The sequence below is a fragment of the Bufo bufo genome, chromosome 1 (assembly GCF_905171765.1).
Source record: "Bufo bufo chromosome 1, aBufBuf1.1, whole genome shotgun sequence".
NCBI classification, from domain to species: Eukaryota; Metazoa; Chordata; class Amphibia; order Anura; family Bufonidae; genus Bufo; species Bufo bufo.
Genome location: NC_053389.1, coordinates 600195540 through 600217425, shown reverse-complemented (window position 1 = coordinate 600217425; position 21886 = coordinate 600195540). Strand labels below are relative to the sequence as shown.

Below are 21886 nucleotides of genomic sequence, written 5' to 3'. Positions count from 1 at the left end.
CAGATAATATATGGCAGGCAGTATTTGCCTTAGGCTACATGCACACGACTGATGTTCCGTATGTTTTTTTTTTTTGCCTATCCTTGTCCGCAAACTAGAAAAAAATAGGACATGCGCAAATTTTTATTTTATTTATTTGCGGGGCAATGGAATGGACATACTGATGCGGACAGCACACATGAAAATGAATGGTTCCGCATCATATCTGCAAAAACAGGAACGGAAACTAACAACGTTCGTGTGCATGTAGCCTTAAAGGGGACCTGGTCTTCCTAATCAGTTGTATGTTACATTTATGCACACTTTGATTTACGTATCAACCTTTATTTCCCAGCAGGATAAGAACAAGAAGCTCCGTCCACTCTATGACATTCCATATATGTTTGAGGCCAGAGAATTTCTGCGCAAGAAGCTAATTGGAAAGAAGGTAAGATTTAATTCTAAATAAGTCTAAATGGATTTAAGCATTTTCAAGTTTTATAATGGAGGAGTGGTACCACTCTACAAGTGTACCATAAAGGCTTGTGCAAGCAGCCATATTCCTGATCTGTAATATGGCAGCCATAGAAATAGCTGAACCCAATCTAATGTACTCTGTATGAACATCTTCCATACAGAGATTTAAGCTTTCAGTGTTTGCTGCTTTGCATGCTTTTTTCAAACTTTTTTTAAATTTATTTTTTATTGCTTTACTCTGGACAATGTGCTGCTGTATTGTTGCGCCATACTACACCATACATTGATGGACATTTATTAGCCCCTTTATGCCACTATTATGGTGTAATTTGCAGATTATGCTGCACACCATGTGTACCATAATTTGTGAGTTTTTACACTAATTTCAACTTTTCCAAAGTGCGTAAAAGGGATGGAGCTTGGTAGAAGGGCGGGGGTTCGCGCAGTCCGTGGTGTTTCCTATATCTTTCGCCAGTAGCTAGCGTAGACTCCATATTCTGGCATACAGCAGGGCAGAGATGCGCCTAATTTGTTAAGAGGCGCATATCATGTCTCCGTTGTCTGAAAGAGTGAAGATTTTATTTCATTATGTATTTTTTTAAACGTTAGAACAATTCAATGCTTTGCTTTTGTTGTGGCCTATTTGAACCGGAAAGAGGAATAGAGTCAAATCTGCGTAGCTTCACCTGCAGTGTTGGAAGTAAATCTACATTCTAGACAGTCATTACGTGTTCATAATTGGCATGTAATTAGATATTTAAGCTAATTAGCTGATGCTTGTTAACCTTTTTAGCAAATATGGCAAGTTGTTGTTTCCTTAACGGTTGACTGTTAGATTAGAAATTGCCAGAACTTTGCTGAGCCACTTATGAAGAGTAGTTTTATTTCATTTTTATCCCCTTTACATGTTGCCAATGGCTTCACTTTAAAAAGGGTTTTATGAGAGTTTGATATTGATGATCTGTCTTAACCACTTCCCGCAACTGTATCGCCGAAAGGCGTCATTGCGGCGGCTTCCCCAGGCTACGCGAACGCAGATTGGCGTCATCTCGCGTGAGCCAAGATTTCCTGTGAACGCGCGCACACAGGGGCGCGCCCGCTCACAGGATCGGAAGGTAAGCTAGTGGATCTCCAGCCTGCCAGCGGCGATCGTTCGCTGGCAGGCTGGAGATGTGATTTTTTTTTTAACCCCTACCAGGTATATTAGACGCTGTTTTGATAACAGCGTCTAATATACCTGCTACCTGGTCCTCTGGTGGTCCCTTTTGTTTGGATCGACCACTACACTACACCCCCCCCCCCCTCTGTCACTTATTAACCCCTTATGAACCCCTGATCACCTCTGATGACCCCATATAGACTCCCTGATCACCCCCCTGTCATTGATTACCCCCCTGTAAGGCTCAATTCAGAGGTCCGTATGATTTTTACGGATCCACTGATACATGGATCGGATCCGCAAAACACATAAGGACGTCTGAATGGAGCCTTACAGTGGGGTGATCAATGACGGGGGTGATCACCCCATATAGACTCCCTGATCACCCCCCTGTCAGGCTCCATTCAGACGTCCGTATGTTTTTTATGGATCCACGGATACATGGATCGGATCCGCAAAACACATACGGACATCTGAATGGAGCCTTACAGGGGGGTGATCACCCCATATAGACTCCCAGATCACCCCCCTGTCAGGCTCCATTCAGATGTCCGTATGGTTTTTTACGGATCCACGGATACATGGATCTGATCCGCAAAACACATACGGACATCTGAATGCAGCCTTATAGGGGGGTGATCAATGACAGGGGGTTATCACCCCATATTGACTCCCTGATCACCTCCCTGTCATTGATCACCCCCCTGTCGGGCTCCATTCAGACGTTCGTATGTTTTTTACGGATCCACAGATACATGGATTGGATCCGCAAAACACATACAGACATCTGAATGGAGCCTTATAGGGGGGGTGATCAATGACAGGGGGGTGATCACCCCATATTGACTCCCTGATCACCCCCCTGTCATTGATCACCCCCCTGTCATTGATCACCCCCCCTGTAAGGCTCCATTCAGACATTTTTTTTGGCCCAAGTTAGCGGAAATATTTTTTTTTATTATTACAAAGTCTCATATTCCACTAACTTGTCAAAAAATAAAATCTCACATGAACTCACCATACCCCTCACGGAATCCAAATTTTTTAGACATTTATATTCCAGACTTCTTCTCACACTTTAGGGCCCCTAGAATGCCAGGGCAGTATAAATACCCCACATGTGACCCCATTTCAGAAAGTAGACACCCCAAGGTATTCCGTGAGGGGCATATTGAGTCCATGAAAGATTGAAATTTTTGTCCCAAGTTAGGCTACTTTCACACTAGCGTTCGGGTGTCCGCTTGTGCGCTCCGTTTGAAGGGGCTCACGAGCGGTCCCGAACGCATCCGTCTGGCCCCAATGCATTCTCAGTGGAGGCGGATCCACTGAGAATGCATCCGCCTGCCAGCGCTCAGCCTCCGCTCCGCTCAGTGAGCGGACACCTGAACGCTGCTTGCAGCGTTCGGGTGTCCGCCTGGCCGTGCGGAGGCGAGCGGATCCGTCCAGACTTACAATGTAAGTCAATGGGGGCGGATCCGCTTGAAGATGACCCCATATGGCTCAATCTTCAAGCGGATCCGTTCCCCATTGACTTACAATGTAAAGTCTGAACGGATCCGCTCAAACAACTTTCACACTTAGAAAATTTTCTAAGTTTTAATGCAGACAGACGCATCCGTTCTGAACGGATGCGAACGTCTGCATTATCAGAGCGGATCCGTCTGATGAAACATCAGACGGATCCGCTCCGAACGCTAGTGTGAAAGTAGCCTTAGCGGAAAGGGAGACTTTGTGAGAAAAAATAAAATAAAAATCAATTTCCGCTAACTTGTGCCAAAAAAAAAAAAATTCGATGAACTCGCCATGCCCCTCATTGAATACCTTGGGGTGTCTTCTTTCCAAAATGGGGTCACATGTGGGGTATTTATACTGCCCTGGCATTTTAGGGGCCCTAAAGCGTGAGAAGAATTCTGGGATCCAAATGTCTAAAAATGCCCTCATAAAAGGAATGTGGGACCCTTTGCGCATCTAGGCTGCAAAAAAGTGTCACACATCAGGTATCGCTGTACTCAGGAGAAGTTGGGCAATGTGTTTTGGGGTGTCATTTTACATATACCCATGCTGGGTGAGATAAATATCTTGGTCAAATGCCAACTTTGTATAAAAAATGGGCAAAGTTCTCTTTTGCCGAGATATTTCTCTCACCCAGCATGAGTATGTGTAAAAAGACACCCACACATTGCCCAACTTCTCCTGAATACGGCGATACCACATGTGTGACACTTTTTTGCAGCCTAGGTGGGCAAAGGGGCCCACATTCCAAAGAGCACCTTTAGGATTTCACAGGTCATTTACCTACTTACCACACATTTGGGCCCCTAGAATGCCAGGGCAGTATAACTACCCCACAAGTGACCCCATTTTGGAAAGAAGACACCCCAAGGTATTCCGTGAGGGGCATGGCGAGTTCCTAGAATTTTTTTTGTTTGTCACAAGTTAGCGGAAAATGATGATTTTTTTATTTATTTATTTTTTTCTTACAAAGTCTCATATTCCACTAACTTGTGACAAAAAATAAAAACTTCCATGAACTCACTATGCCCATCACGAAATACCTGGGGGTGTCTTCTTTCCAAAATAGGGTCACTTGTGGGGTAGTTATACTGCCCTGGCATCCTAGGGGCCCAAATGTGTGGTAAGAAGTTAGAAATCAAAATGTGTAAAAAATGACCGGTGAAATCCGAAAGGTGCTCTTTGGAATATGGGCCCCTTTGCCCACCTAGGCTGCAAAAAAGTGTCACACATGTGGTATCTCCGTACTCAGGAGAAGTTGGGGAATGTGTTTTGGGGTGTCATTTTACATAGAAATATCTTTACAGAGAAATATCTTGGCAAAAGACAACTTTTCCCCTTTTTTTTTTTTATACAAAGTTGGCATTTGACCAAGATATTTATCTCACCCAGCATGTGGCACTTTTTTGCAGCCTACAGTAGGTGGGCAAAGTGGCCCACATTCCAAAGAGCACCTTTCAGATTTCACCGGTCATTTTTTACACATTTTGATTTCAAACTACTTACCACACATTTGTGCCCCTAGAATGCCAGGGCAGTATAACTACCCCACAAGTGACCCCATTTTGGAAAGAAGACACCCCAAGGTATTCGCTGATGGGCATAGTGAGTTCATAAAGTTCTATGAACTCACTATGCCCATCAGCGAATACCTTAGGGTGTCTACTTTCCAGAATGGGGTCATTTGTGGGGTGTTTGTACTGTCTGGCCATTGTAGAACCTCAGGAAACATGACAGGTGCTCAGAAAGTCAGAGCTGCTTCAAAAAGCGGAAATTCACATTTTTGTACCATAGTTTGTAAACGCTATAACTTTTACCCAAACCATTTTTTTTTTTTACCCAAACATTTTTTTTTTTATCAAAGACATGTAGAACAATAAATTTAGAGAAAAATTTATATATGGATGTCGTTTTTCTTGCAAAATTTTGCAACTGAAAGTGAAAAATGTCATTTTTTTGCAAAAAAATCGTTAAATTTCGATTAATAACAAAAAAAGTAAAAATGTCAGCAGCAATGAAATACCACCAAATGAAAGCTCTATTAGTGAGAAGAAAAGGAGGTAAAATTCATTTGGGTGGTAAGTTGCATGACCGAGCAATAAACCGCTAAAGTTGTGAAGTGCCGATTTGTAAAAAAGGGCCTGGTCACTAGGGGGGTATAAACCTGTGGTCCTTAAGTGGTTAAGGATAGGCGATCAATATCAGAGGCTGGTCTGACTCACAGCGCCCCTGCTGATCAACTATTTGAAGAGGCCTGTGGCCTCCTCAACTTGCAAACCACAGCACCATTCCTTGTATAATGGCTGTGCTTGATATTGCAGTTCAGGCCTATTCATTTGAAGTGGCTGAGCTGTAGATAGGCCATGTGACCAGTAAATGTGATGTCACTTGCCTAGGAAGAGTGTCGGACACCAGCGATCAGTTATTGATGACCTATTCTGAGGTTAGGCCTTCAATATTTAACTCCCAGAAAGCCCCTTTAAGTTATTTTGTGGGGAGAGAGCTGCAATACACACATCTGAGAATCACAAAGCAAGCCCCTGCATCGGAGGTAATTCTAGTAGATTTCTGATATGTTTACTGGCAAGGGGAGTTCATGTGAATTAAGTCGGCGCTAGACAATAGGATTCTGTTCACAGCCTCAGTGGCATCAGCCTATTCCACTGCGCTGTATGTATTTGTGTGCCCCAATGGTGCGTCAAGCAATGACATTCTAAATTCAAAGTAACTGAACATAGGGGGTCATTTATTATACTGAAATATGCCTATATTTGACGTATTTCAGGCGCAGATTGCAGTGCAACTGTTAGTTGCGCCGCAATCTGCCACTTCTCCCCACTCACGCTAGGTCTAAAAAAGGGGATGGGGAAGCGGTGGGGCCTAGGCGTAGAAAAAGGTTTAATTGTAAGAAGGCTTCCTAGAACTGGCGCCTCTACAGAACTGCAGCGGATCCACCGCCAGCTTAGGGGTTAATTAAGACCGGCGTCTAATGTTTATGCTGTGTGAGCAGAAACAGGAATTCACGGAGGGAAACCTACTCTTAATATGGGCAGAATGTGCAAACCCCAATTAGGTATTGTCTACAGCTTTACAATATTCTGACACTGTTTTATATTCAGATGCAGCAGATTTTGGTATTGATAGCCTGTCCTCGGGAGAGGTTATCAATATCTGCTCAGTAGAGGTCTGACTCGCAGCACACCCAGCATTTGGCTGTTTGCAGAGGCTGCAGCGCTCCATTTATTGAGCGTTACATGGCCTGAGCCGCACTACCAATCGCAGCAGCTATTCAATATGATCGGTAAGCTGTGAAGAGGCCTCAGTGTTTACTGGAGCACTGCAGACTCCAAGTAGCTGATCAGATGAGGTACTAGGAGGTGGATCTTCACTGATCGGGTATCGATGACCTGTCCACGGGATAAGCCATTAGTATCAGTCCGGGACAACCCCTTTAAAGGGAGTCTATCACCTCATATTCACCAATATAACTAACAGCATTGCCCCACAGAAGATTGCAAAATCATTCCAAACATACCTGTGTGTACTTTGTGTGCAAAGTGAACTGATTCTGACACAATCTGTATTGAATGTGTGCAAGAGGCATTGGAGTACCTTCACGCTTGCGTTGTTTGATTCTGGCAGGCAGATTCCAATCCGGCAATCTGTATGCAAACGGATACCATTTGTAGACTGATCCGAATGTGGATCAGTCTCATAAATGCATTGCAATACCGGATCCGTCTCTCCGGTTGTCATCTGGAAAAACGGATCCGGTATTTATCTTTTTCACATTTTTAAAGGTCTGTGCATGCGCAGACCGCAAAGCCGTATCTGGTTTTTTGGAACAATCTGGTCCGGATACCACATTAATGCATTTCAATGGAAAATAATGCCGGATCCGGCAGTTCAGCAAGTGTAACGGAATTTTAGACTGAGAAAATACAGCAGCATGCTGCGGTATTTCAGTCCAAAAACCGTACAGTGACTGAATTGAAGACATCCTGATACATGCTTAACGGAATGCTCTCCATTCAGAATGAATTAGGATAAAAATGATCAGTTTTTTTTCCCCGGTATTGAGCTCCTAGGACAGAACTCAATACCGGAAAAGTTTAACACAAGTGTGAAAGTACCCTTAGTTTGATGCAACGGTTTTTAATTAAGTGTCGATTTAATAATCCTTAAATGTGTAGTTCACTTTTCTGCAGTTCTCTTAAATCACCTGTTAAAAAGCCAGACACAGATATTGTGGGATCCCCCATTCACAATAGGTGATGTGCCCAGCTTACCTCCTCCCCCTCCCTGCACAGTGACCTCTGCACAATTTTTATTTTTATTTCTATTTTTTCAAATAGGTGTCCAGAGACTTGCTTTATCAGATCCTACTCTTCAGAGCAGCAGACCAGGCAAAATGTTTGCCCTCATAATATATAGAAAATGGTATATAACATGTAGTCAAAGAAAAAAGATCTTAACATAGTCTCTTTAATATTAAATCTACTGTGTTTATTGCTGTCTGTTACTCCTTGCCGTTGTAGATCACTTGCATTGAATTGTGACAGTGCCACATGTAAATTCCTGCAAATGGCACAAGTGCATTGTTACATAAAAATTCTCTAATAGCCATGTACTGTCTATTTATTCTAGGTTTGGGGTTTTTCATTCAGTCATTCTTTCTGGTGGTTTTTTGGTGGTTTGTTACAGAGAAAGGAGCAATGGCTATAACATATAGCTGCAGGCCTGCCCGCTGGCTGATGCATCACATATTTACTAAGAACAGAAGGTTAAGTGTATATGGCTTATTTTTTCAAAATCGTTGCCAGGTAGAGCAGTATAGTGTTCATTTACTTAAAGAAAATCTTCAAGATGAGTCCCTCCTTTTGATGGGCAATTTGAATTTATCTGCAGAGTTAAAGGGAACCTGTCATCAACTTTATGCTGATCTCACTGAGGGCAGAATAAAATAGTGACAGAAATGCTGATTTCAGCGGTGTGTCACTCATGAGCTAAATGTAAGTGGTTGCTGAGAACCAGCATCATAATCATTGCAGCCCAGGCATTGAAAAGAGTCAAATCTACCTGAGAAGAGTCCTGGTTATACATAATCTCCTGCTCTCTCACCCATCTGCTGATGATTGGCAGTTCTCTTCTAGAGAGAAAGGGAGAAAACTAGGTAGAAGCCTGTCAGTCATCAGCAGGTGGCAGGAGAGCAGGAATTCATGAATAACCAGGACTCTTCTCAGGTGGCCGTGACTCTTTTCCAGGCCCAGTCTGCAATGATTGTGATGTTGGTTCTCGGCAACCACTTACTTTTAAATGACCGCTGAAATCAACTCGCCTGTCTCTACTTTATGCTGCCGTTAGTATGGGCAGCATAAAGTTGATGACAGGTTCCCTTTAACCAGAACAGAAGTGCTGGTCCACACACAGCAGTTGTTTCTGCACGCTCTGTAGGTCGCTTGGAGTGCTGCTCTACTGACTTCAGGCCTTTTTAATAACCTGTCTTGTTCTGTCAGGTCTCCCATTAGCGTATATGCTGCTGTGTTCTTTTTTAGGTTTGCTGCTGCCTAACTGATATTTAATGCGTTTATCCTTTCCTCATTGCAGAAGAAGCGAGCACAGACATCTCAGTCTCATCTGAGGCTGTTTTGCGTAAGAGTGCTTGCTCTCTCCAGAACATACATTTATATGTATATTTTTTAGTTTGATCTTTAAAATGGTTGTTTTCCTGTTTTGATAAGCTCTCTTGTACAATAGCTACAGTCAGGTCCATAAATATTGGGAAATCGACACAATTCTAACATTTTTGGCTCTATACACCAGCACAATGGATTTTAAATAAAACGAACAAGATGTGCTTTAACTGCAGACTGTCGGCTTTAATTTGAGGGTATTAAGGGACCAAAACTAATGGGACAGAATAATAATCATAAATCAAACTTTCACTTTTTAATACTTGGTTGCAAATCCTTTGCAGTCAATTACAGCCTGAAGTCTGGAACGCAAAGACATCACCAGACGCTGGATTTCATCCCTGGTGATGCTCTGCCAGGCCTCTACTGCAACTGTTTTCAGTTCCTGCTTGTTTTTTGGGGCATTTTCCCTTCAGTTTTGTCTTCAGTAAGTGAAATGCATGCTCAATTGGATTCAGGTCAGGTGATTGACTTGGCCTTTGCATAACATTCCCCTTCTTTGGTCATTGTCCATCTGCACTGTGAAGTGCCGTCCAATGAGTTCTGAAGCATTTGCCTGAATATGAGCAGATAATATAGCCCGAAACACTTCTGAATTCATCCTGTTGCTTTTGTCAGCAGTCACATCATCAATAAATACAAGAGAACCAGTTCCATTGGCAGCCATACATGCCCACGCCAGGACACTATCACCACCATGCCTCACTGATGAGGTGGTATGCTTAGGATCATGAGCAGCTCCTTTCCTTCTCCATACTCTTCTCTTTTCATCACTCTGGTACAAGTTAATCTTGGTCCCATCTGTCCATAGGATGTTGTTCCAGAACTATGAAGGCTTTTTTAGAGGTCGTTTTGGCAAACTCTAATCTGGCCTTCCTGTTTTTGAGGCTCACCAATGGTTTACATCTTGTGGTGAACCCTCTGTATTCACTCTGGTGAAGTCTTCTCTTGATTGTTGACTTTGACACACATACACCTACCTCCTGGAGAGTGTTCTTGATCTGGCCAACTGTTGTGAAGGGTGTTTTCTTCACCAGGGAAAGAATTCTTCGGTCATCCACCACAGTTGTTTTCCGTGGTCTTCCGGGTCTTTTGGTGTTGCTGAGCTCACCGGTGTGTTCCTTCTTTTTAAGGATGTTCCAAACAGTTTTGGCCACTCCTAATGTTTTTGCTATCTCTTTGATGGGTTTGTTTTGTTTTTTCAGCCTAGTGATGGCTATGGAACAGCTAAGAAACCAATTGTCCCATTACTTTTGGTCCCTTAACAAGTGGGAGGCACATATGCAAACTGTTGTAATTCCTACACCGTTCACCTGATTTGGATGTAAATACCCTAAAATTAAAGCTGACAGTCTGCAGTTAAAGCACACCTTGTTAATTTAATTTCAAATCCATTGTGGTGGTGTATAGAGCCGATGTCCCAAAATTTATGGACATGACTGTACATCACGTTTTTGTCACACGGTTAAAATATACATGGGGGATGAGAAAGCATTGTATATTTTCCATCCTGCAGAGTCCAGCCAAAAAGTACATTAAAGCTGTTCTCCAGAAAGAAAATGAAAATACTTAAATATTACTTTAAGTGTTCTTGCATGGCAAGACCACTTACTGTTATCTCGCATATATATTATCATTATAGCCAAATTTACCACTCTAACTCCTCCCACAGTTTTTACACTACATAGATAGTAATATAGCAAAATGTGGGGATTGTTCCCGATTGGTGTGCTATCACTTTGTGGAACGTTTTGCCAAATGGTTCACGAAATATCGACGTTTTTCTGGCGAAATTTGGTCCCATAGGAATGAATGGCAGAATGTTCAAAGCAAGAGTGGGAGCTGAAAAATCAGGACATGATCTCTAAACTGCCACCACTACATCATGTTCAATCCCACCTACACAAATCTTATACCAAAACGTTCAGCTATCCCTGCTGCTACTAAAAATGTCCACGGCTAAGCCATAGTCCTGACAGTTTTCACAATTTGACCATTTGTTTGTATCTCACGCCGTCCATTGACATTTATTGAAACTCCACTCTAGCCACCTCAAATTTGAAGGGCAATTTCTAAACTACGACTGTGCCTTCATTTTTAATATGTAGGTATGGGTCTTGTGATTCTTACAGTATAAAGCTCTTCGCTGTAGGATTTATAATTTTTAAACTACAACTGTTTGAAGATGGCAACCGCCAGTGAAGTGACCTCTCTTTACTGCTGGGACTGGGGTGTGCTTTCTATTGCTGTGTCTGTACAGAAGTCTGAGGGGCTCTTGTATCTATAGGAACAGAGGTGGGCGGGGATGTCATGTGACTGCTCCTCTGAAGATGCTTGCTGCAATGCATGCTGGGATATTTACTTTCACTTTACGGCTGCTCCTCCCACACAGCCTGTCTGGGGAAGCTCCTCAGGAGAACATGCCATGGTGAAGAGATTAGAAAAATTACATATAGCCAGCACATTTAGCATGATATAAATACTTCATAGTTTGGGCTATTGTCTGGGGCACTTTGGATTTTTGATACTTAGGGTGGCCAACCCCTTTAAAAGTTTGGAAATAAGTTTTATACAGTGGAGAGTATTTGAGGTGTTTCAACTAGCTACATTTATGAAAAGAAATTACAACTGTGTGAATATAATCATGCCATCTAAAGGAAAGAGATCTAAAGCTGCAAAGATAAGCTGGACTAAACTAGACCTTTCATACCCACGCTTTCGGGGTCCGGAGCCCCACAGCAGCCTAGTGGAAATTGACGTTTGTGATATTCGGGATCCGGAGCCCCACAGCAGCATAGTGGAAATTGACGTTTGTGACCGTGAATGTGCCCAGGAGGTACATAGTGATGTGGTGTCACACGCTTAGAGCCTGCGGAAACTGGGCATGAGCGTTGCCAGGAAACAGTGGTTGTGAACACAGATTATCATTAAACAGCACACGGAGCAATCATCAGGAGAAATAAAATGGCTGCCGTTCTATTAGCGCACACAAAACCTGTCCTAATCACATAGCAGGACAAGTTACTTCACAACACCTGAGGTAGAGAGCTGCCTCATCAACTGTCTGCTCTGCTAGTCAAGGATTATGATCCTGAATACAGTTTAATATGATCTTCAGCTGAATCTCTGTAGGAATGGAGTTCATGAGGAGACATTAAGTACAGCGAGGAGGTGGGGATGTGGCTGATGAGCACCTGCACTTGGATGCTGTCTCCATTACCACAGTCTGTCCCCTCTTTACTTCATGTCTCCACATGAGCTCCAGTCCTACAGAGATTCAGCTGAAGATCATATTAAACTGTATTCAGGATCATAATCCCTGACTAGCAGAGAGGAGGATGAGGCAGCTCTTTACTTAAAGGGACACTGACAGGGCCAAAAAGCATATTTAGGTATATATATGACATTACAGGACTTATAAAGTGTATTAGAATCATCTAAGTATCCCCCCTGTCAACCTTATAAATACAGTAAAATGAAGTTTTATAACCTGTTTGAATCGTGTTCAATCTGCCCAAGGGGCGGCGTTTCATCTCAACTTGCGCCCAGCCAGCCTCGCTACAACTGCCCTTTGAAGCGCCGCCCAGCTCATCAATATTCACTTCGCTGGGCGGCTACTAGTGTCCCCGACTATGAGCTGGAGGCCGATGCCCATAGGATTGTACTGGGCATGCGCCGGATCTTGTGTCGGGGACACTAGTAGCCGCCCAGCGAAGTGAATATTGATTAGCTGGGCGGCGCTTCAAACGGCAGTTGTGGCGAGGCTGGCTGGGCGCAAGTTGAGATGACACGCTGCCCCTTGGGCAGATTGAACACGATTCAAGCAGGTTATAAAACTTCATTTTACTGTATTTATAAGGTGGACAGGGGGGATACTTAGATGATTCTATTACACTTTATAAGACCTGTAATGTCATATATATGCCTAAATATGCTTTTTGGCCCTGTCAGTGTCCCTTTAAGTGTTGTGAAGTAACTTGTGCTGCTGTGTGATTTAGAACAGGTTTTGTGTGCACTTATAGACAGCGGCCACTTAATTTATACTAATGATTGCTCCCCAGACAAAACGAGATATTATAACTTATGATAGGTATTTGGGAATATATTTATAATAATGTAATTTTAAATTATATTCAATTATTTAATCATTTTCTTAATCCCCAGAGAACCCATTACCTCCTCCCCCTCCCAAAAAAAATAAGTGGAACCCTATGGTAAAGGATATATAGTACATACATTAAACGTACGATCAAAAACGTGAACATAGCCTTAAGGACCTTTTTCCACGGACCGTTTTTTTTAAATTTATTTTGGACAGATGATCGTGAAGGAAGCAGACTATCCCGATCACTGTCAGATGATCAGCAGACATGAGGGGTGCATTTACATGGAGCAGTCGCCTCTGCTGTGTTGGGGCGAGCACAAGAATCGGTCATCACTTGTCCCCATAGGAAATCATTGTTCCAGTACAGTGGATCACTTTTTATACACCATGATCTTCTGCACAGGAATAGTGATTTTTCCATGCCCGCGGACAAACGTGATCACCCAATGAATGAGTGTACGCTCAGGTGATTGCTGAGACATTTTACACTGTCAGATTATTAGGAACAAGCATTTATACAAATGTTCTGCCCCAATAATGTGACAGTCAGTCAATGTAAAAGGACCCTAGCCATACACATTAGATTTGTCAGTCACTTTCTCCGCCAACGGCTTCCCCTCCATACCACCGTGTCAACATACATGCTTTGCTTGGCATTGTGTTTTTAATAGTGGAGTGGAATAAGCCAATACAAGACACATCTGGAAGCAGCACATCTCTGAGAAAGAAGTATTTATCATGTTGAAGTCCATAAGCACACAGTTCTTTGCGGTTTTAAGGCCTTCCATACACACTAGATTGCTGGACCTGCCAAATTTTCAGTTAAGTCCACCTCAATCTAATGTGAATGTCAGCCTACAGATTACACCTGTGGTTCTGGGTGAGCCATGTGCTGACATGGAGCAAGCCTTCCTTTTATATTATATGACCCCAAGAAGGATCAGGTGTATAAACTACCTGGCAGTGCTACTCATGTCAGAAAAAAGTTATCAGATTTAGTCGAACAACTCCTGGAACTGTTAGTAGGATAACCTCTTGTAAATAGAATAGATCACTTCAAGTGAAGTATTGCAATAAACATGCAGTAAAAATATGTATATTATGTACAGTACTTCTATCTCTGGTAGTGCTCTTTGCTGTTTCTTTTTTTTAATCCACCTTCTCCTGCGTTCATTGGTGGACTCATATTCTCTTGAAAATGGAGTAAAATTTTTGGGATGTTACTTACCATATGAATTTGTGGGGCTATATAAGTTTTCTTAATTGCAATGCATCCTGGGAGATGCAGGCGTTTTGATTGTCCCATGTGATGACTATCAAACCCTGTCCACCCACAGAAATTGAAGAAAATCCTGCAGTGGCAAAAAGTCAAGGTCTTCTGACTTGTATCAAACATTACATCATTGTTATAATCACTCCTGTTTTCCTTAAAGGGAACCTGTCACCAAGCAAATGCAGTACAATCTGCAGGCAGCATGTTACAGTGCAGGAGGAGCTGAGCAGATTAATATATCGTTTTCTGGGAAAAGATTCAGTAAAACTTGTATTTCATCCATTTAAATTCATGCTCATTCTGGGCTTTGAAGTCAAGGAGATGGTCTTATCAGTGATTGACAGCTATCTGTGTATACACAGTGATGGAGAGAAGGCTGTCAATCGCTGATATGGCCGCCTCCTTGACTTCAAAGAACGGAATGTGCAGAAATGAATGAAATATTGCTTATACTGGATTTTTTTTCACTTAACTGTATATCAATCTGCTCAGCTCCTCCTGCTCTATAACATGCTGCCTGCAAATTGCACTGCATTTACATGGCGAGAGGTTCTCTTAAGGAAAACGGGAGTAGTTATATAACTAGGGCTGCAACGATTAATCAAAGTTATCGAATAATCGGCCGATTCGTTGCTATGCGGTGTGGGAGCGGGCGGTCAGGGCACTTAACCGGTAGTAACTTTTACTTCAACTTTAAATCAGCACATCTTATTAACTTACAATGAAGCTCCGTTAAAAGGCAGAGCGGGCGGCGGCGTTACGTCACTTACTTACGTGACGCGCCTGCTTCATTCATAAAGTGGGCGGAGCAGGCGCGTCGCGTGAGTGAAATTATGCCGCCGCCCGATTTTGCCTTTTACTGGAGCTTCATTGTATTTGTAAGGTAATAAAGATCATACAGCTGATTTAAAGTTTAAGTAAAAGTTACTGCCAGTTAAGGAATAGTCTGAATACTGATGTGGCTTGTGTATTGGGGGATCTGTGGATGGTACTGTTATGGGGGAGATCTGTGGATGACACATAGCATAAGATGCTATATAGTGTTATCCATAGATCCCCCCCCCCCCCCCCCCCCCATAACAGTGCCATCCACAGATCCCCCTCCCATAAGTGTACCACTGCCATCCACAGATCCCCCTCCCCATAGCCGTGCACAGATCCCCCTCCCCATAACAGTGTCATCCACAGATCCCCTCCATAACAGTGTGTCCTCCACAGATCCCCATAACTTGTCTTTTTTACATTGTAATGCATAATTTTTATAATTATGTAACTCCTAAATTTGTTTTAATAAGGCTTTTGAACATAATTTTTCAAGTAAAATCATATAAACCCCTTTGTCATTTTGGTGGTTTTTCCCGATTAATCGATGAAATTATTGACAACTAATCGACTATTCAAATAATCGTTAGCTGCAGCCCTAGTTATAACAGTGATGTGATATTCAAACACCATGTTCAACTGACAGGTTGCCTTTAACCAATGGGCATTAAGACCATACATAACACCACTATCACTCCTGTTCCCCCTCATACATGTACCTGCTCAGCTCATATTCTCAGTAGGAAGCTGCTGCCAGACGTTTGCAGCAGGTTGTCCCATAGAACAAAGATATTGAATTGTTGAAATCAAACTGCCTGATTATCTCGCACAACAGCGGATGTCGGGAGTCGTCCATACACAGTAGATGGTTGGCTTTGGTAGGATCATCCGAGATGCCTCTAATGTGTACAGGGTGATTTGAATCTCATGTGATCTCTGACTGTAATGATGCATATTTTCAGCACTGATTCCACACAAAAAATGTGCATTAAACTGTACTCTTAATAAATAAGGTTTTTGAAATCCCAGGGAAGATTAAGTTTATATTGCCTCCTTTTGGCCATGACCTTGTTGTTGTTTTCTTGCTTAAGAAAATTATCAGAGTGGTGCAGATGTACACAAGAAGCCAAACGTGTATCAAGGTCCAATCCTCCATCCAGGAGTAAGGAACCTCAGCCTGTCACTTGACGTTAAGCCTGAAGAACAAATGGTTGCCTGATCCAGTAATTATTGCCTTTAAGGGGCCATTCAGACGGCTATAGTGCTTTGCGGATCTGCAAAACAGATACTGGCCGTGTGTGCGCAATTTGCTGACCGCACATGGCTGCAATGATAATAGAAAATGGCAATTCTTGTCTGAGATTGCAGACAATAATAGGACATGTTCTATCTTTTCCGCTGAGCTGCGGAACGGAACAGCGTGTGCTGTCCACATTTTTTGCGGCCCCATTGAAATGAATGGGTCCACACCCGTTCTGCAAGATTGCGGAACAGATGCGGACTCCTTCATACGGCAGTCTGAATAAGCCCTTACAGTGTGAAAGTGGTCACTTTATTTTCATATCTCCATTATGATTTTTACAGGTTCTGATACCCTCAGAACACCTATATAACCCCTTTCAAGACCTTGTGACTTTCCGTTTTTACGCTCTGCCGTCTTGAAGCTATAAAGTTTTATTTTTCCATATTGTGGACAAGAATGGTGATTTCTAGTGAGAAATGCAGACTGCACACAGAACGTATCTGTATTTTGCAGACCATAATATGGACATGATCGCGTGCATGAAACCTAAAAGGAATGTGTATTGCATTGCGTACATCTCTCTCCTGCAGTCTGTCTGAACAATGCCATTGCATTGTATCCTCTTAAGTGAACAGTCAGCAGAGAACACTGAATATTCAGCCAAGATTTTCTTATCTTTTTTAAATATGCTGTTACCAGCATGAGTACTTCTGAGCTTTTGCTGTGACTGTAGTAGCATAGCTTTTACTGTGACTGTAGTAGCATATGCTTGGCCTCCATGGTTTTCCTTTTGTTGGAGATGAGAAGCAAAAAAATTCATGTCTTGCAAGTGTCCTTATCTGGATTCCACTGAGACACTTCCAGCCCTGTGTTGCCTCTCCCTACTTTTACAAAACATTTGACATGGGTAACAAGCAGCAAATCTGTCTTACCATCCACACCAGAGGCATATTCTCTAAAGTACACTGCTCAAAAAATTAAAGGGAACACTTAAACACAATGTAACTCCAAGTCAATCACACTTCTGTGAAATCAAACTGTCCACTTAGGAAGCAACACTGAGTGACAATCAATTTCACATGCTGTTGTGCAAATGGGATAGACAACAGGTGGAAATTATAGGCAATTAGCAAGACACCCCCAATAAAGGAGTGGTTCTGCAGGCGGTGAGCACAGACCACTTCTCAGTTCCTATGCTTCCTGGCTGATGTTTTGGTCACTTTTGAATGCTGGCGGTGCTTTCACTCTACTGGTAGCATGAGACTGAGTCTACAACCCACACAAGTGGCTCAGGTAGTGCAGCTTATCCAGGATGGCACATCAATGCGAGCTGTGGCAAGAAGGTTTGCGGTGTCTGTCGGCGTAGTGTCCAGAGCATGGAGGCGCTACCAGGAGACAGGCCAGTACATCAGGAGACGTGGAGGAGGCCGTAGGAGGGCAACAACCCAGCAGCAGGACCGCTACCTCCACCTTTGTGCAAGGAGGAACAGGAGGAGCACTGCCAGAGCCCTGCAAAATGACCTCCAGCAGGCCACAAATGTGCATGTGCCTGCTCAAACGGTCAAAAACAGACTCCATGAGGGTGATATGAGGGCCCGACGGCCACAGGTGGGGGTTGTGCTTACAGCCCAACACCGTGCAGGACATTTGGCATTTGCCAGAGAACACCAAGATTGGCAAATTCGCCACTGGCGCCCTGTGCTCTTCACAGATGAAAGCAGGTTCACACTGAGCACATGTGACAGACGTGACAAGAGTCTGGAGATGCCGTGGAGAACGTTCTGCTGCCTGCAACATCCTCCAGCATGACCGGTTTGGCATTGGGTTAGTAATGGTGTGGGGTGGCATTTCTTTGGAGGGCCGCACAGCCCTCCATGTGCTCGCCAGAGGTAGCCTGACTGCCATTAGGTACCGAGATGAGATCCTCAGACCCCTTGTGAGACCATATGCTGGTGCGGTTGGCCCTGGGTTCCTCCTAATGCAAGACAATGCTAGACCTCATGTGGCTGGAGTGTGTCAGCAGTTCCTGCAAGATGAAGGCATTAATGCTATGGACTTTCCCGCCCGTTCCCCAGACCTGAATCCAATTGAGCACATCTGGGACATCATGTCTCGCTCTATCCACCAACGTCGCGTTGCACCACAGACTGTCCAGGAGTTGGCAGATGCTTTAGTCCAGGTCTGGGAGGAGATCCCTCAGGAGACCATCCGCCACCTCATCAGGAGCATGCACAGGCGTTGTAGGGAGGTCATACAGGCACGTGGAGGCGCCACACACTACTGAGCCTCATTTTGACTTGTTTTAAGGACATTACATCAAAGTTGGATCAGCCTGTAGTGTGTGTTTCCACTTTAATTTTGAGTGTGACTCCAAATCCAGACCTCCATGGGTTGAAAAATTAGATTTCCATTTTTTAAATTTTGTGTGATTGTCAGCACATTCAACTATGTAAAGAACAAAGTATTTTAGAAGAATATTTCATTAACTCCGATCTAGGATGTTATTTTTGTGTTCCCTTTATTTTTTTGAGCAGTGTACTTTACTTTAGACCCAATAAAACAACATTATGTGAGTCATGGCGTGTGCCTCCGTGACTTTCTGGGGATATGATCAGATGTGGGCTTGAATATATTTCAAGGAGCAGGAGACTCAACATACTACATCTATGCAGTCCTGGGTCTCTACTCTGCAGATAAGTAAAAGGAAGACAGATTTATTCCATGGCTTGCTTATGGGGCAAACTGGAGCATTGTAAGATGTGCATTATACATACGTTTTTATGTATTGCTTTGATTTTGATTTTGTTTCTTTATAGGCAGTCTGCAGTTTATGCTTAAAGGGGTATTCATCAATTACCTAATTCAATGTAAATTTCACATATTTACCGTTCAGTAGTTTTAAAACTAGTTTTCTTCCTCTGCTGTCCACTGTGTTTTCTCATAAATTACCATGACATTGACCTGTAGATCCGAACCTTTGTTAGGTCGAGCATGCTCAGTGTGTTGCTAGCAGTTCTCTGGCTAAATGTCTTGTGAAACAAAGGGCATGTTAGTGTGCTAGTGATTACTGATTAGAGGGGGCGTGACCGGACTGTATATCAGGCAGCCAATCAGTAAACATCAACACTCACAGCAGGAAAGCTGGGGATTGTAGTCTTTGAAGTTTTATCAGGGAAGATCAGGCGCCATGATGCTCAATGAGTTGCAGGCTCACACAGGAGCTAGACAAATGGATTGCTAGGTAAATTGAAGCTCTGGTTATAGGTATGGGTTCTGGTTGGGTCACAGCTTGCAGCCTTAATGCCGTTTTTCAAAAATTTACTTTACTAGAATATCCCTTTTTCAACTGACAATTTTATGTAAAAAAAATTAAAATAAAGCTTTAAGAAGTTATAAAAGTGTGATGGGTCTGTGTCGCACCTTACTGTGAATGGAAGTGCTGGAAAAGCCTAATGTGAGAGCATGGCTGTTTTCTATGGTCCAACCCTCTGATGAAAAACTGACCCCCCCCCCCCACTTCAACCTATCAACCCTGGGTCATAAAAGACCCCTTTAATCAACTTTTAACTGTATTATTGAAATTTGGACCACTTTCTGCTCTACACTTTTTATCACAGAAATTTGGTAAATTGCATGAGGTTTGCGAATAACCGGATGTATTGCATAAGGTTTGTGCTGTTTAGGATGCCTACAGGTTGGGGCTGCCATCAGGAATCCCAGGCTTCATACAGTCGGTTCTCTATGTCTCCTGCCTTCTAGATTGTACCACCTTATTTTGTGGCTGCCTTGAGAAATGCACATATCTGACTTTTATGCATCTTTTATGCATTACGCTGTATTGGTTGGGAAAGAAAAAAGACCAAATGTGGTCAATGAATTAAACATGCCCCATAGTTTCATGTTATTGCTTGCTGCAATGCTACCACATACCTTTCTCCAGGTTTTCTCTTTAAAGGGGTCATCAGAGATGATTAGAAATCTTTTACAAGCCCTCCAATAACCTAAAATAAATATCGTGTTGTACACAACCCTTTCTCCAGTGCCGTTCTCTGTGGCACGGGTTTATCCTCCTATATAAGAGATGAGACACTTCAGCCAGTCGCTGACCTCAGTGGTGTAGGCCAGTTGTCTGCGGGAAGTATGCTCCGTATGGGATCATGATTTCTTGTCCTGGACTCTGCTCTTGTAATGAGACCTCACGGCATTTTATAATTGATAATTCTGTGTGTCCCTGCCTGACATCATTTGTAATGAGTTGTACTCCCATACTGCAGTTAGTACTGTACATTAGAGCTGATGTCAGGCATGGACATATGGTGTTAGAAGTCATAATGCCAAGAGGTCCCATCACAAGAGCAGAGTCCAGGACAAGAAATCATGATCCCTTACGGAGCGTACTTGCCCAGACAACTCGCTAGTCTGAAACTGGCCTTGCTGAGAGGTCATTGGCTGCAGCAGTGACTCTTAGTGGCATGTCCCAGCTGCAGTTTGTAAAGAAGCAGTGGAATGACTGGACCAGCACTGCGGAGAACTGCGCCGAAGAAAAGGGTGGCTTTTTAGGCTATTGGAGGGCTTATCTGAGATTTTAAATATTGGACAACACCTTTAATGCTACCACTGTAGTGTTTTCTTGACTGTCAAATTTAAAATGGTTCTAATGTCATTCCAGTTGTCAGAACAGCTTGTTCTGTAGATACTTGGGCATAGATATTGGTTTGGGGTCCTCTCTAAATCTCTGCCCATGCATCAGGACTTCATACTTCACATACTGTGTTATATTGCAGTTAGCCAGTGACATCTCCAACCCTGGGAGCTCTTGAGTTTATTTACTTAAGTGTTGATCTTGTTCTGCTTGGTTAATAGCATTGATCCTGGTCATTTGTGCTCATTCACAGTAATATGTAGGAAGCTGCTTAAGTAGATGATCTATTGGCTTTGCTTTTGTCCAGAAGCTGTTTTGGCAACCATATGTATTCAAAGATTATAGTGGCTGTAATGTTCTGAGTATTTAAAAAATAAATAAAAAATGCATATGGTTTTCAGAAGGTTCCCAAATTGCATCTCATAAGAAAAAAGGTTCAGACCTGAAAGCTAGAGCAAAGCACGACTGAATGTTTCTCGTCAGCTTTCTCCTTTTTTTTTTTTTTTTTTTTTTTTTCAGAACACATGCATGCTCCACCACACACAGATCTAGAGATCTGTCCATTCATCGCTTCTATTGCGATGCTAGTTTTCTTCAAGCTAGGAGCTAAGGGGTGTGTTCCTTCTGCTGCAGCTGTCAATCACCGCTCAAGAGTTGTGCTCTTACTACTGTAGCTCCTTGTGGCTTTCACAGCTTCTAAAAGAAGATTTGGCTGGTGGCAGCTGAAGTGTTGAACTGAGCGTGTGTGACCTGCTCAGTAGGGCATGCACTTTGCTATACACCATGTTTCAGTGTGGGGACGAGCGATGACTATAGTTGGTGTCTCGTCCCTCTACAGTAAAGGAGATCGCTGCATGCCGACTGTCGGGAAGGAAGCATTTGGCTGTACATCGGAGCATCTAAACCCGCCTTTTAGACAGGTAGAATGTCTGGCAGATGTATAATAAAGTAAGGACTCATGCACACACCTATTTATTTCTC

The 21886-nt window shown here is 43.0% G+C and overlaps 1 protein-coding gene across 2 annotated transcripts in view; it reads left to right on the top strand.

Moving 5' to 3' along the window:
* The window catches only part of SND1 (staphylococcal nuclease and tudor domain containing 1), a 627617-nt gene that overhangs the window by 154392 nt on the left and 451339 nt on the right, over window positions 1-21886 (top strand). The window contains exon 11 of one of the 2 annotated variants that reach the window (XM_040413516.1): window positions 338-427. In XM_040413516.1, coding sequence (XP_040269450.1) covers window positions 338-427 — 90 coding nt within the window. Of the gene's footprint in view, window positions 1-334; window positions 428-21886 lie in introns of both variants that reach the window. The other variant, XM_040413515.1, reaches the window with a different exon arrangement.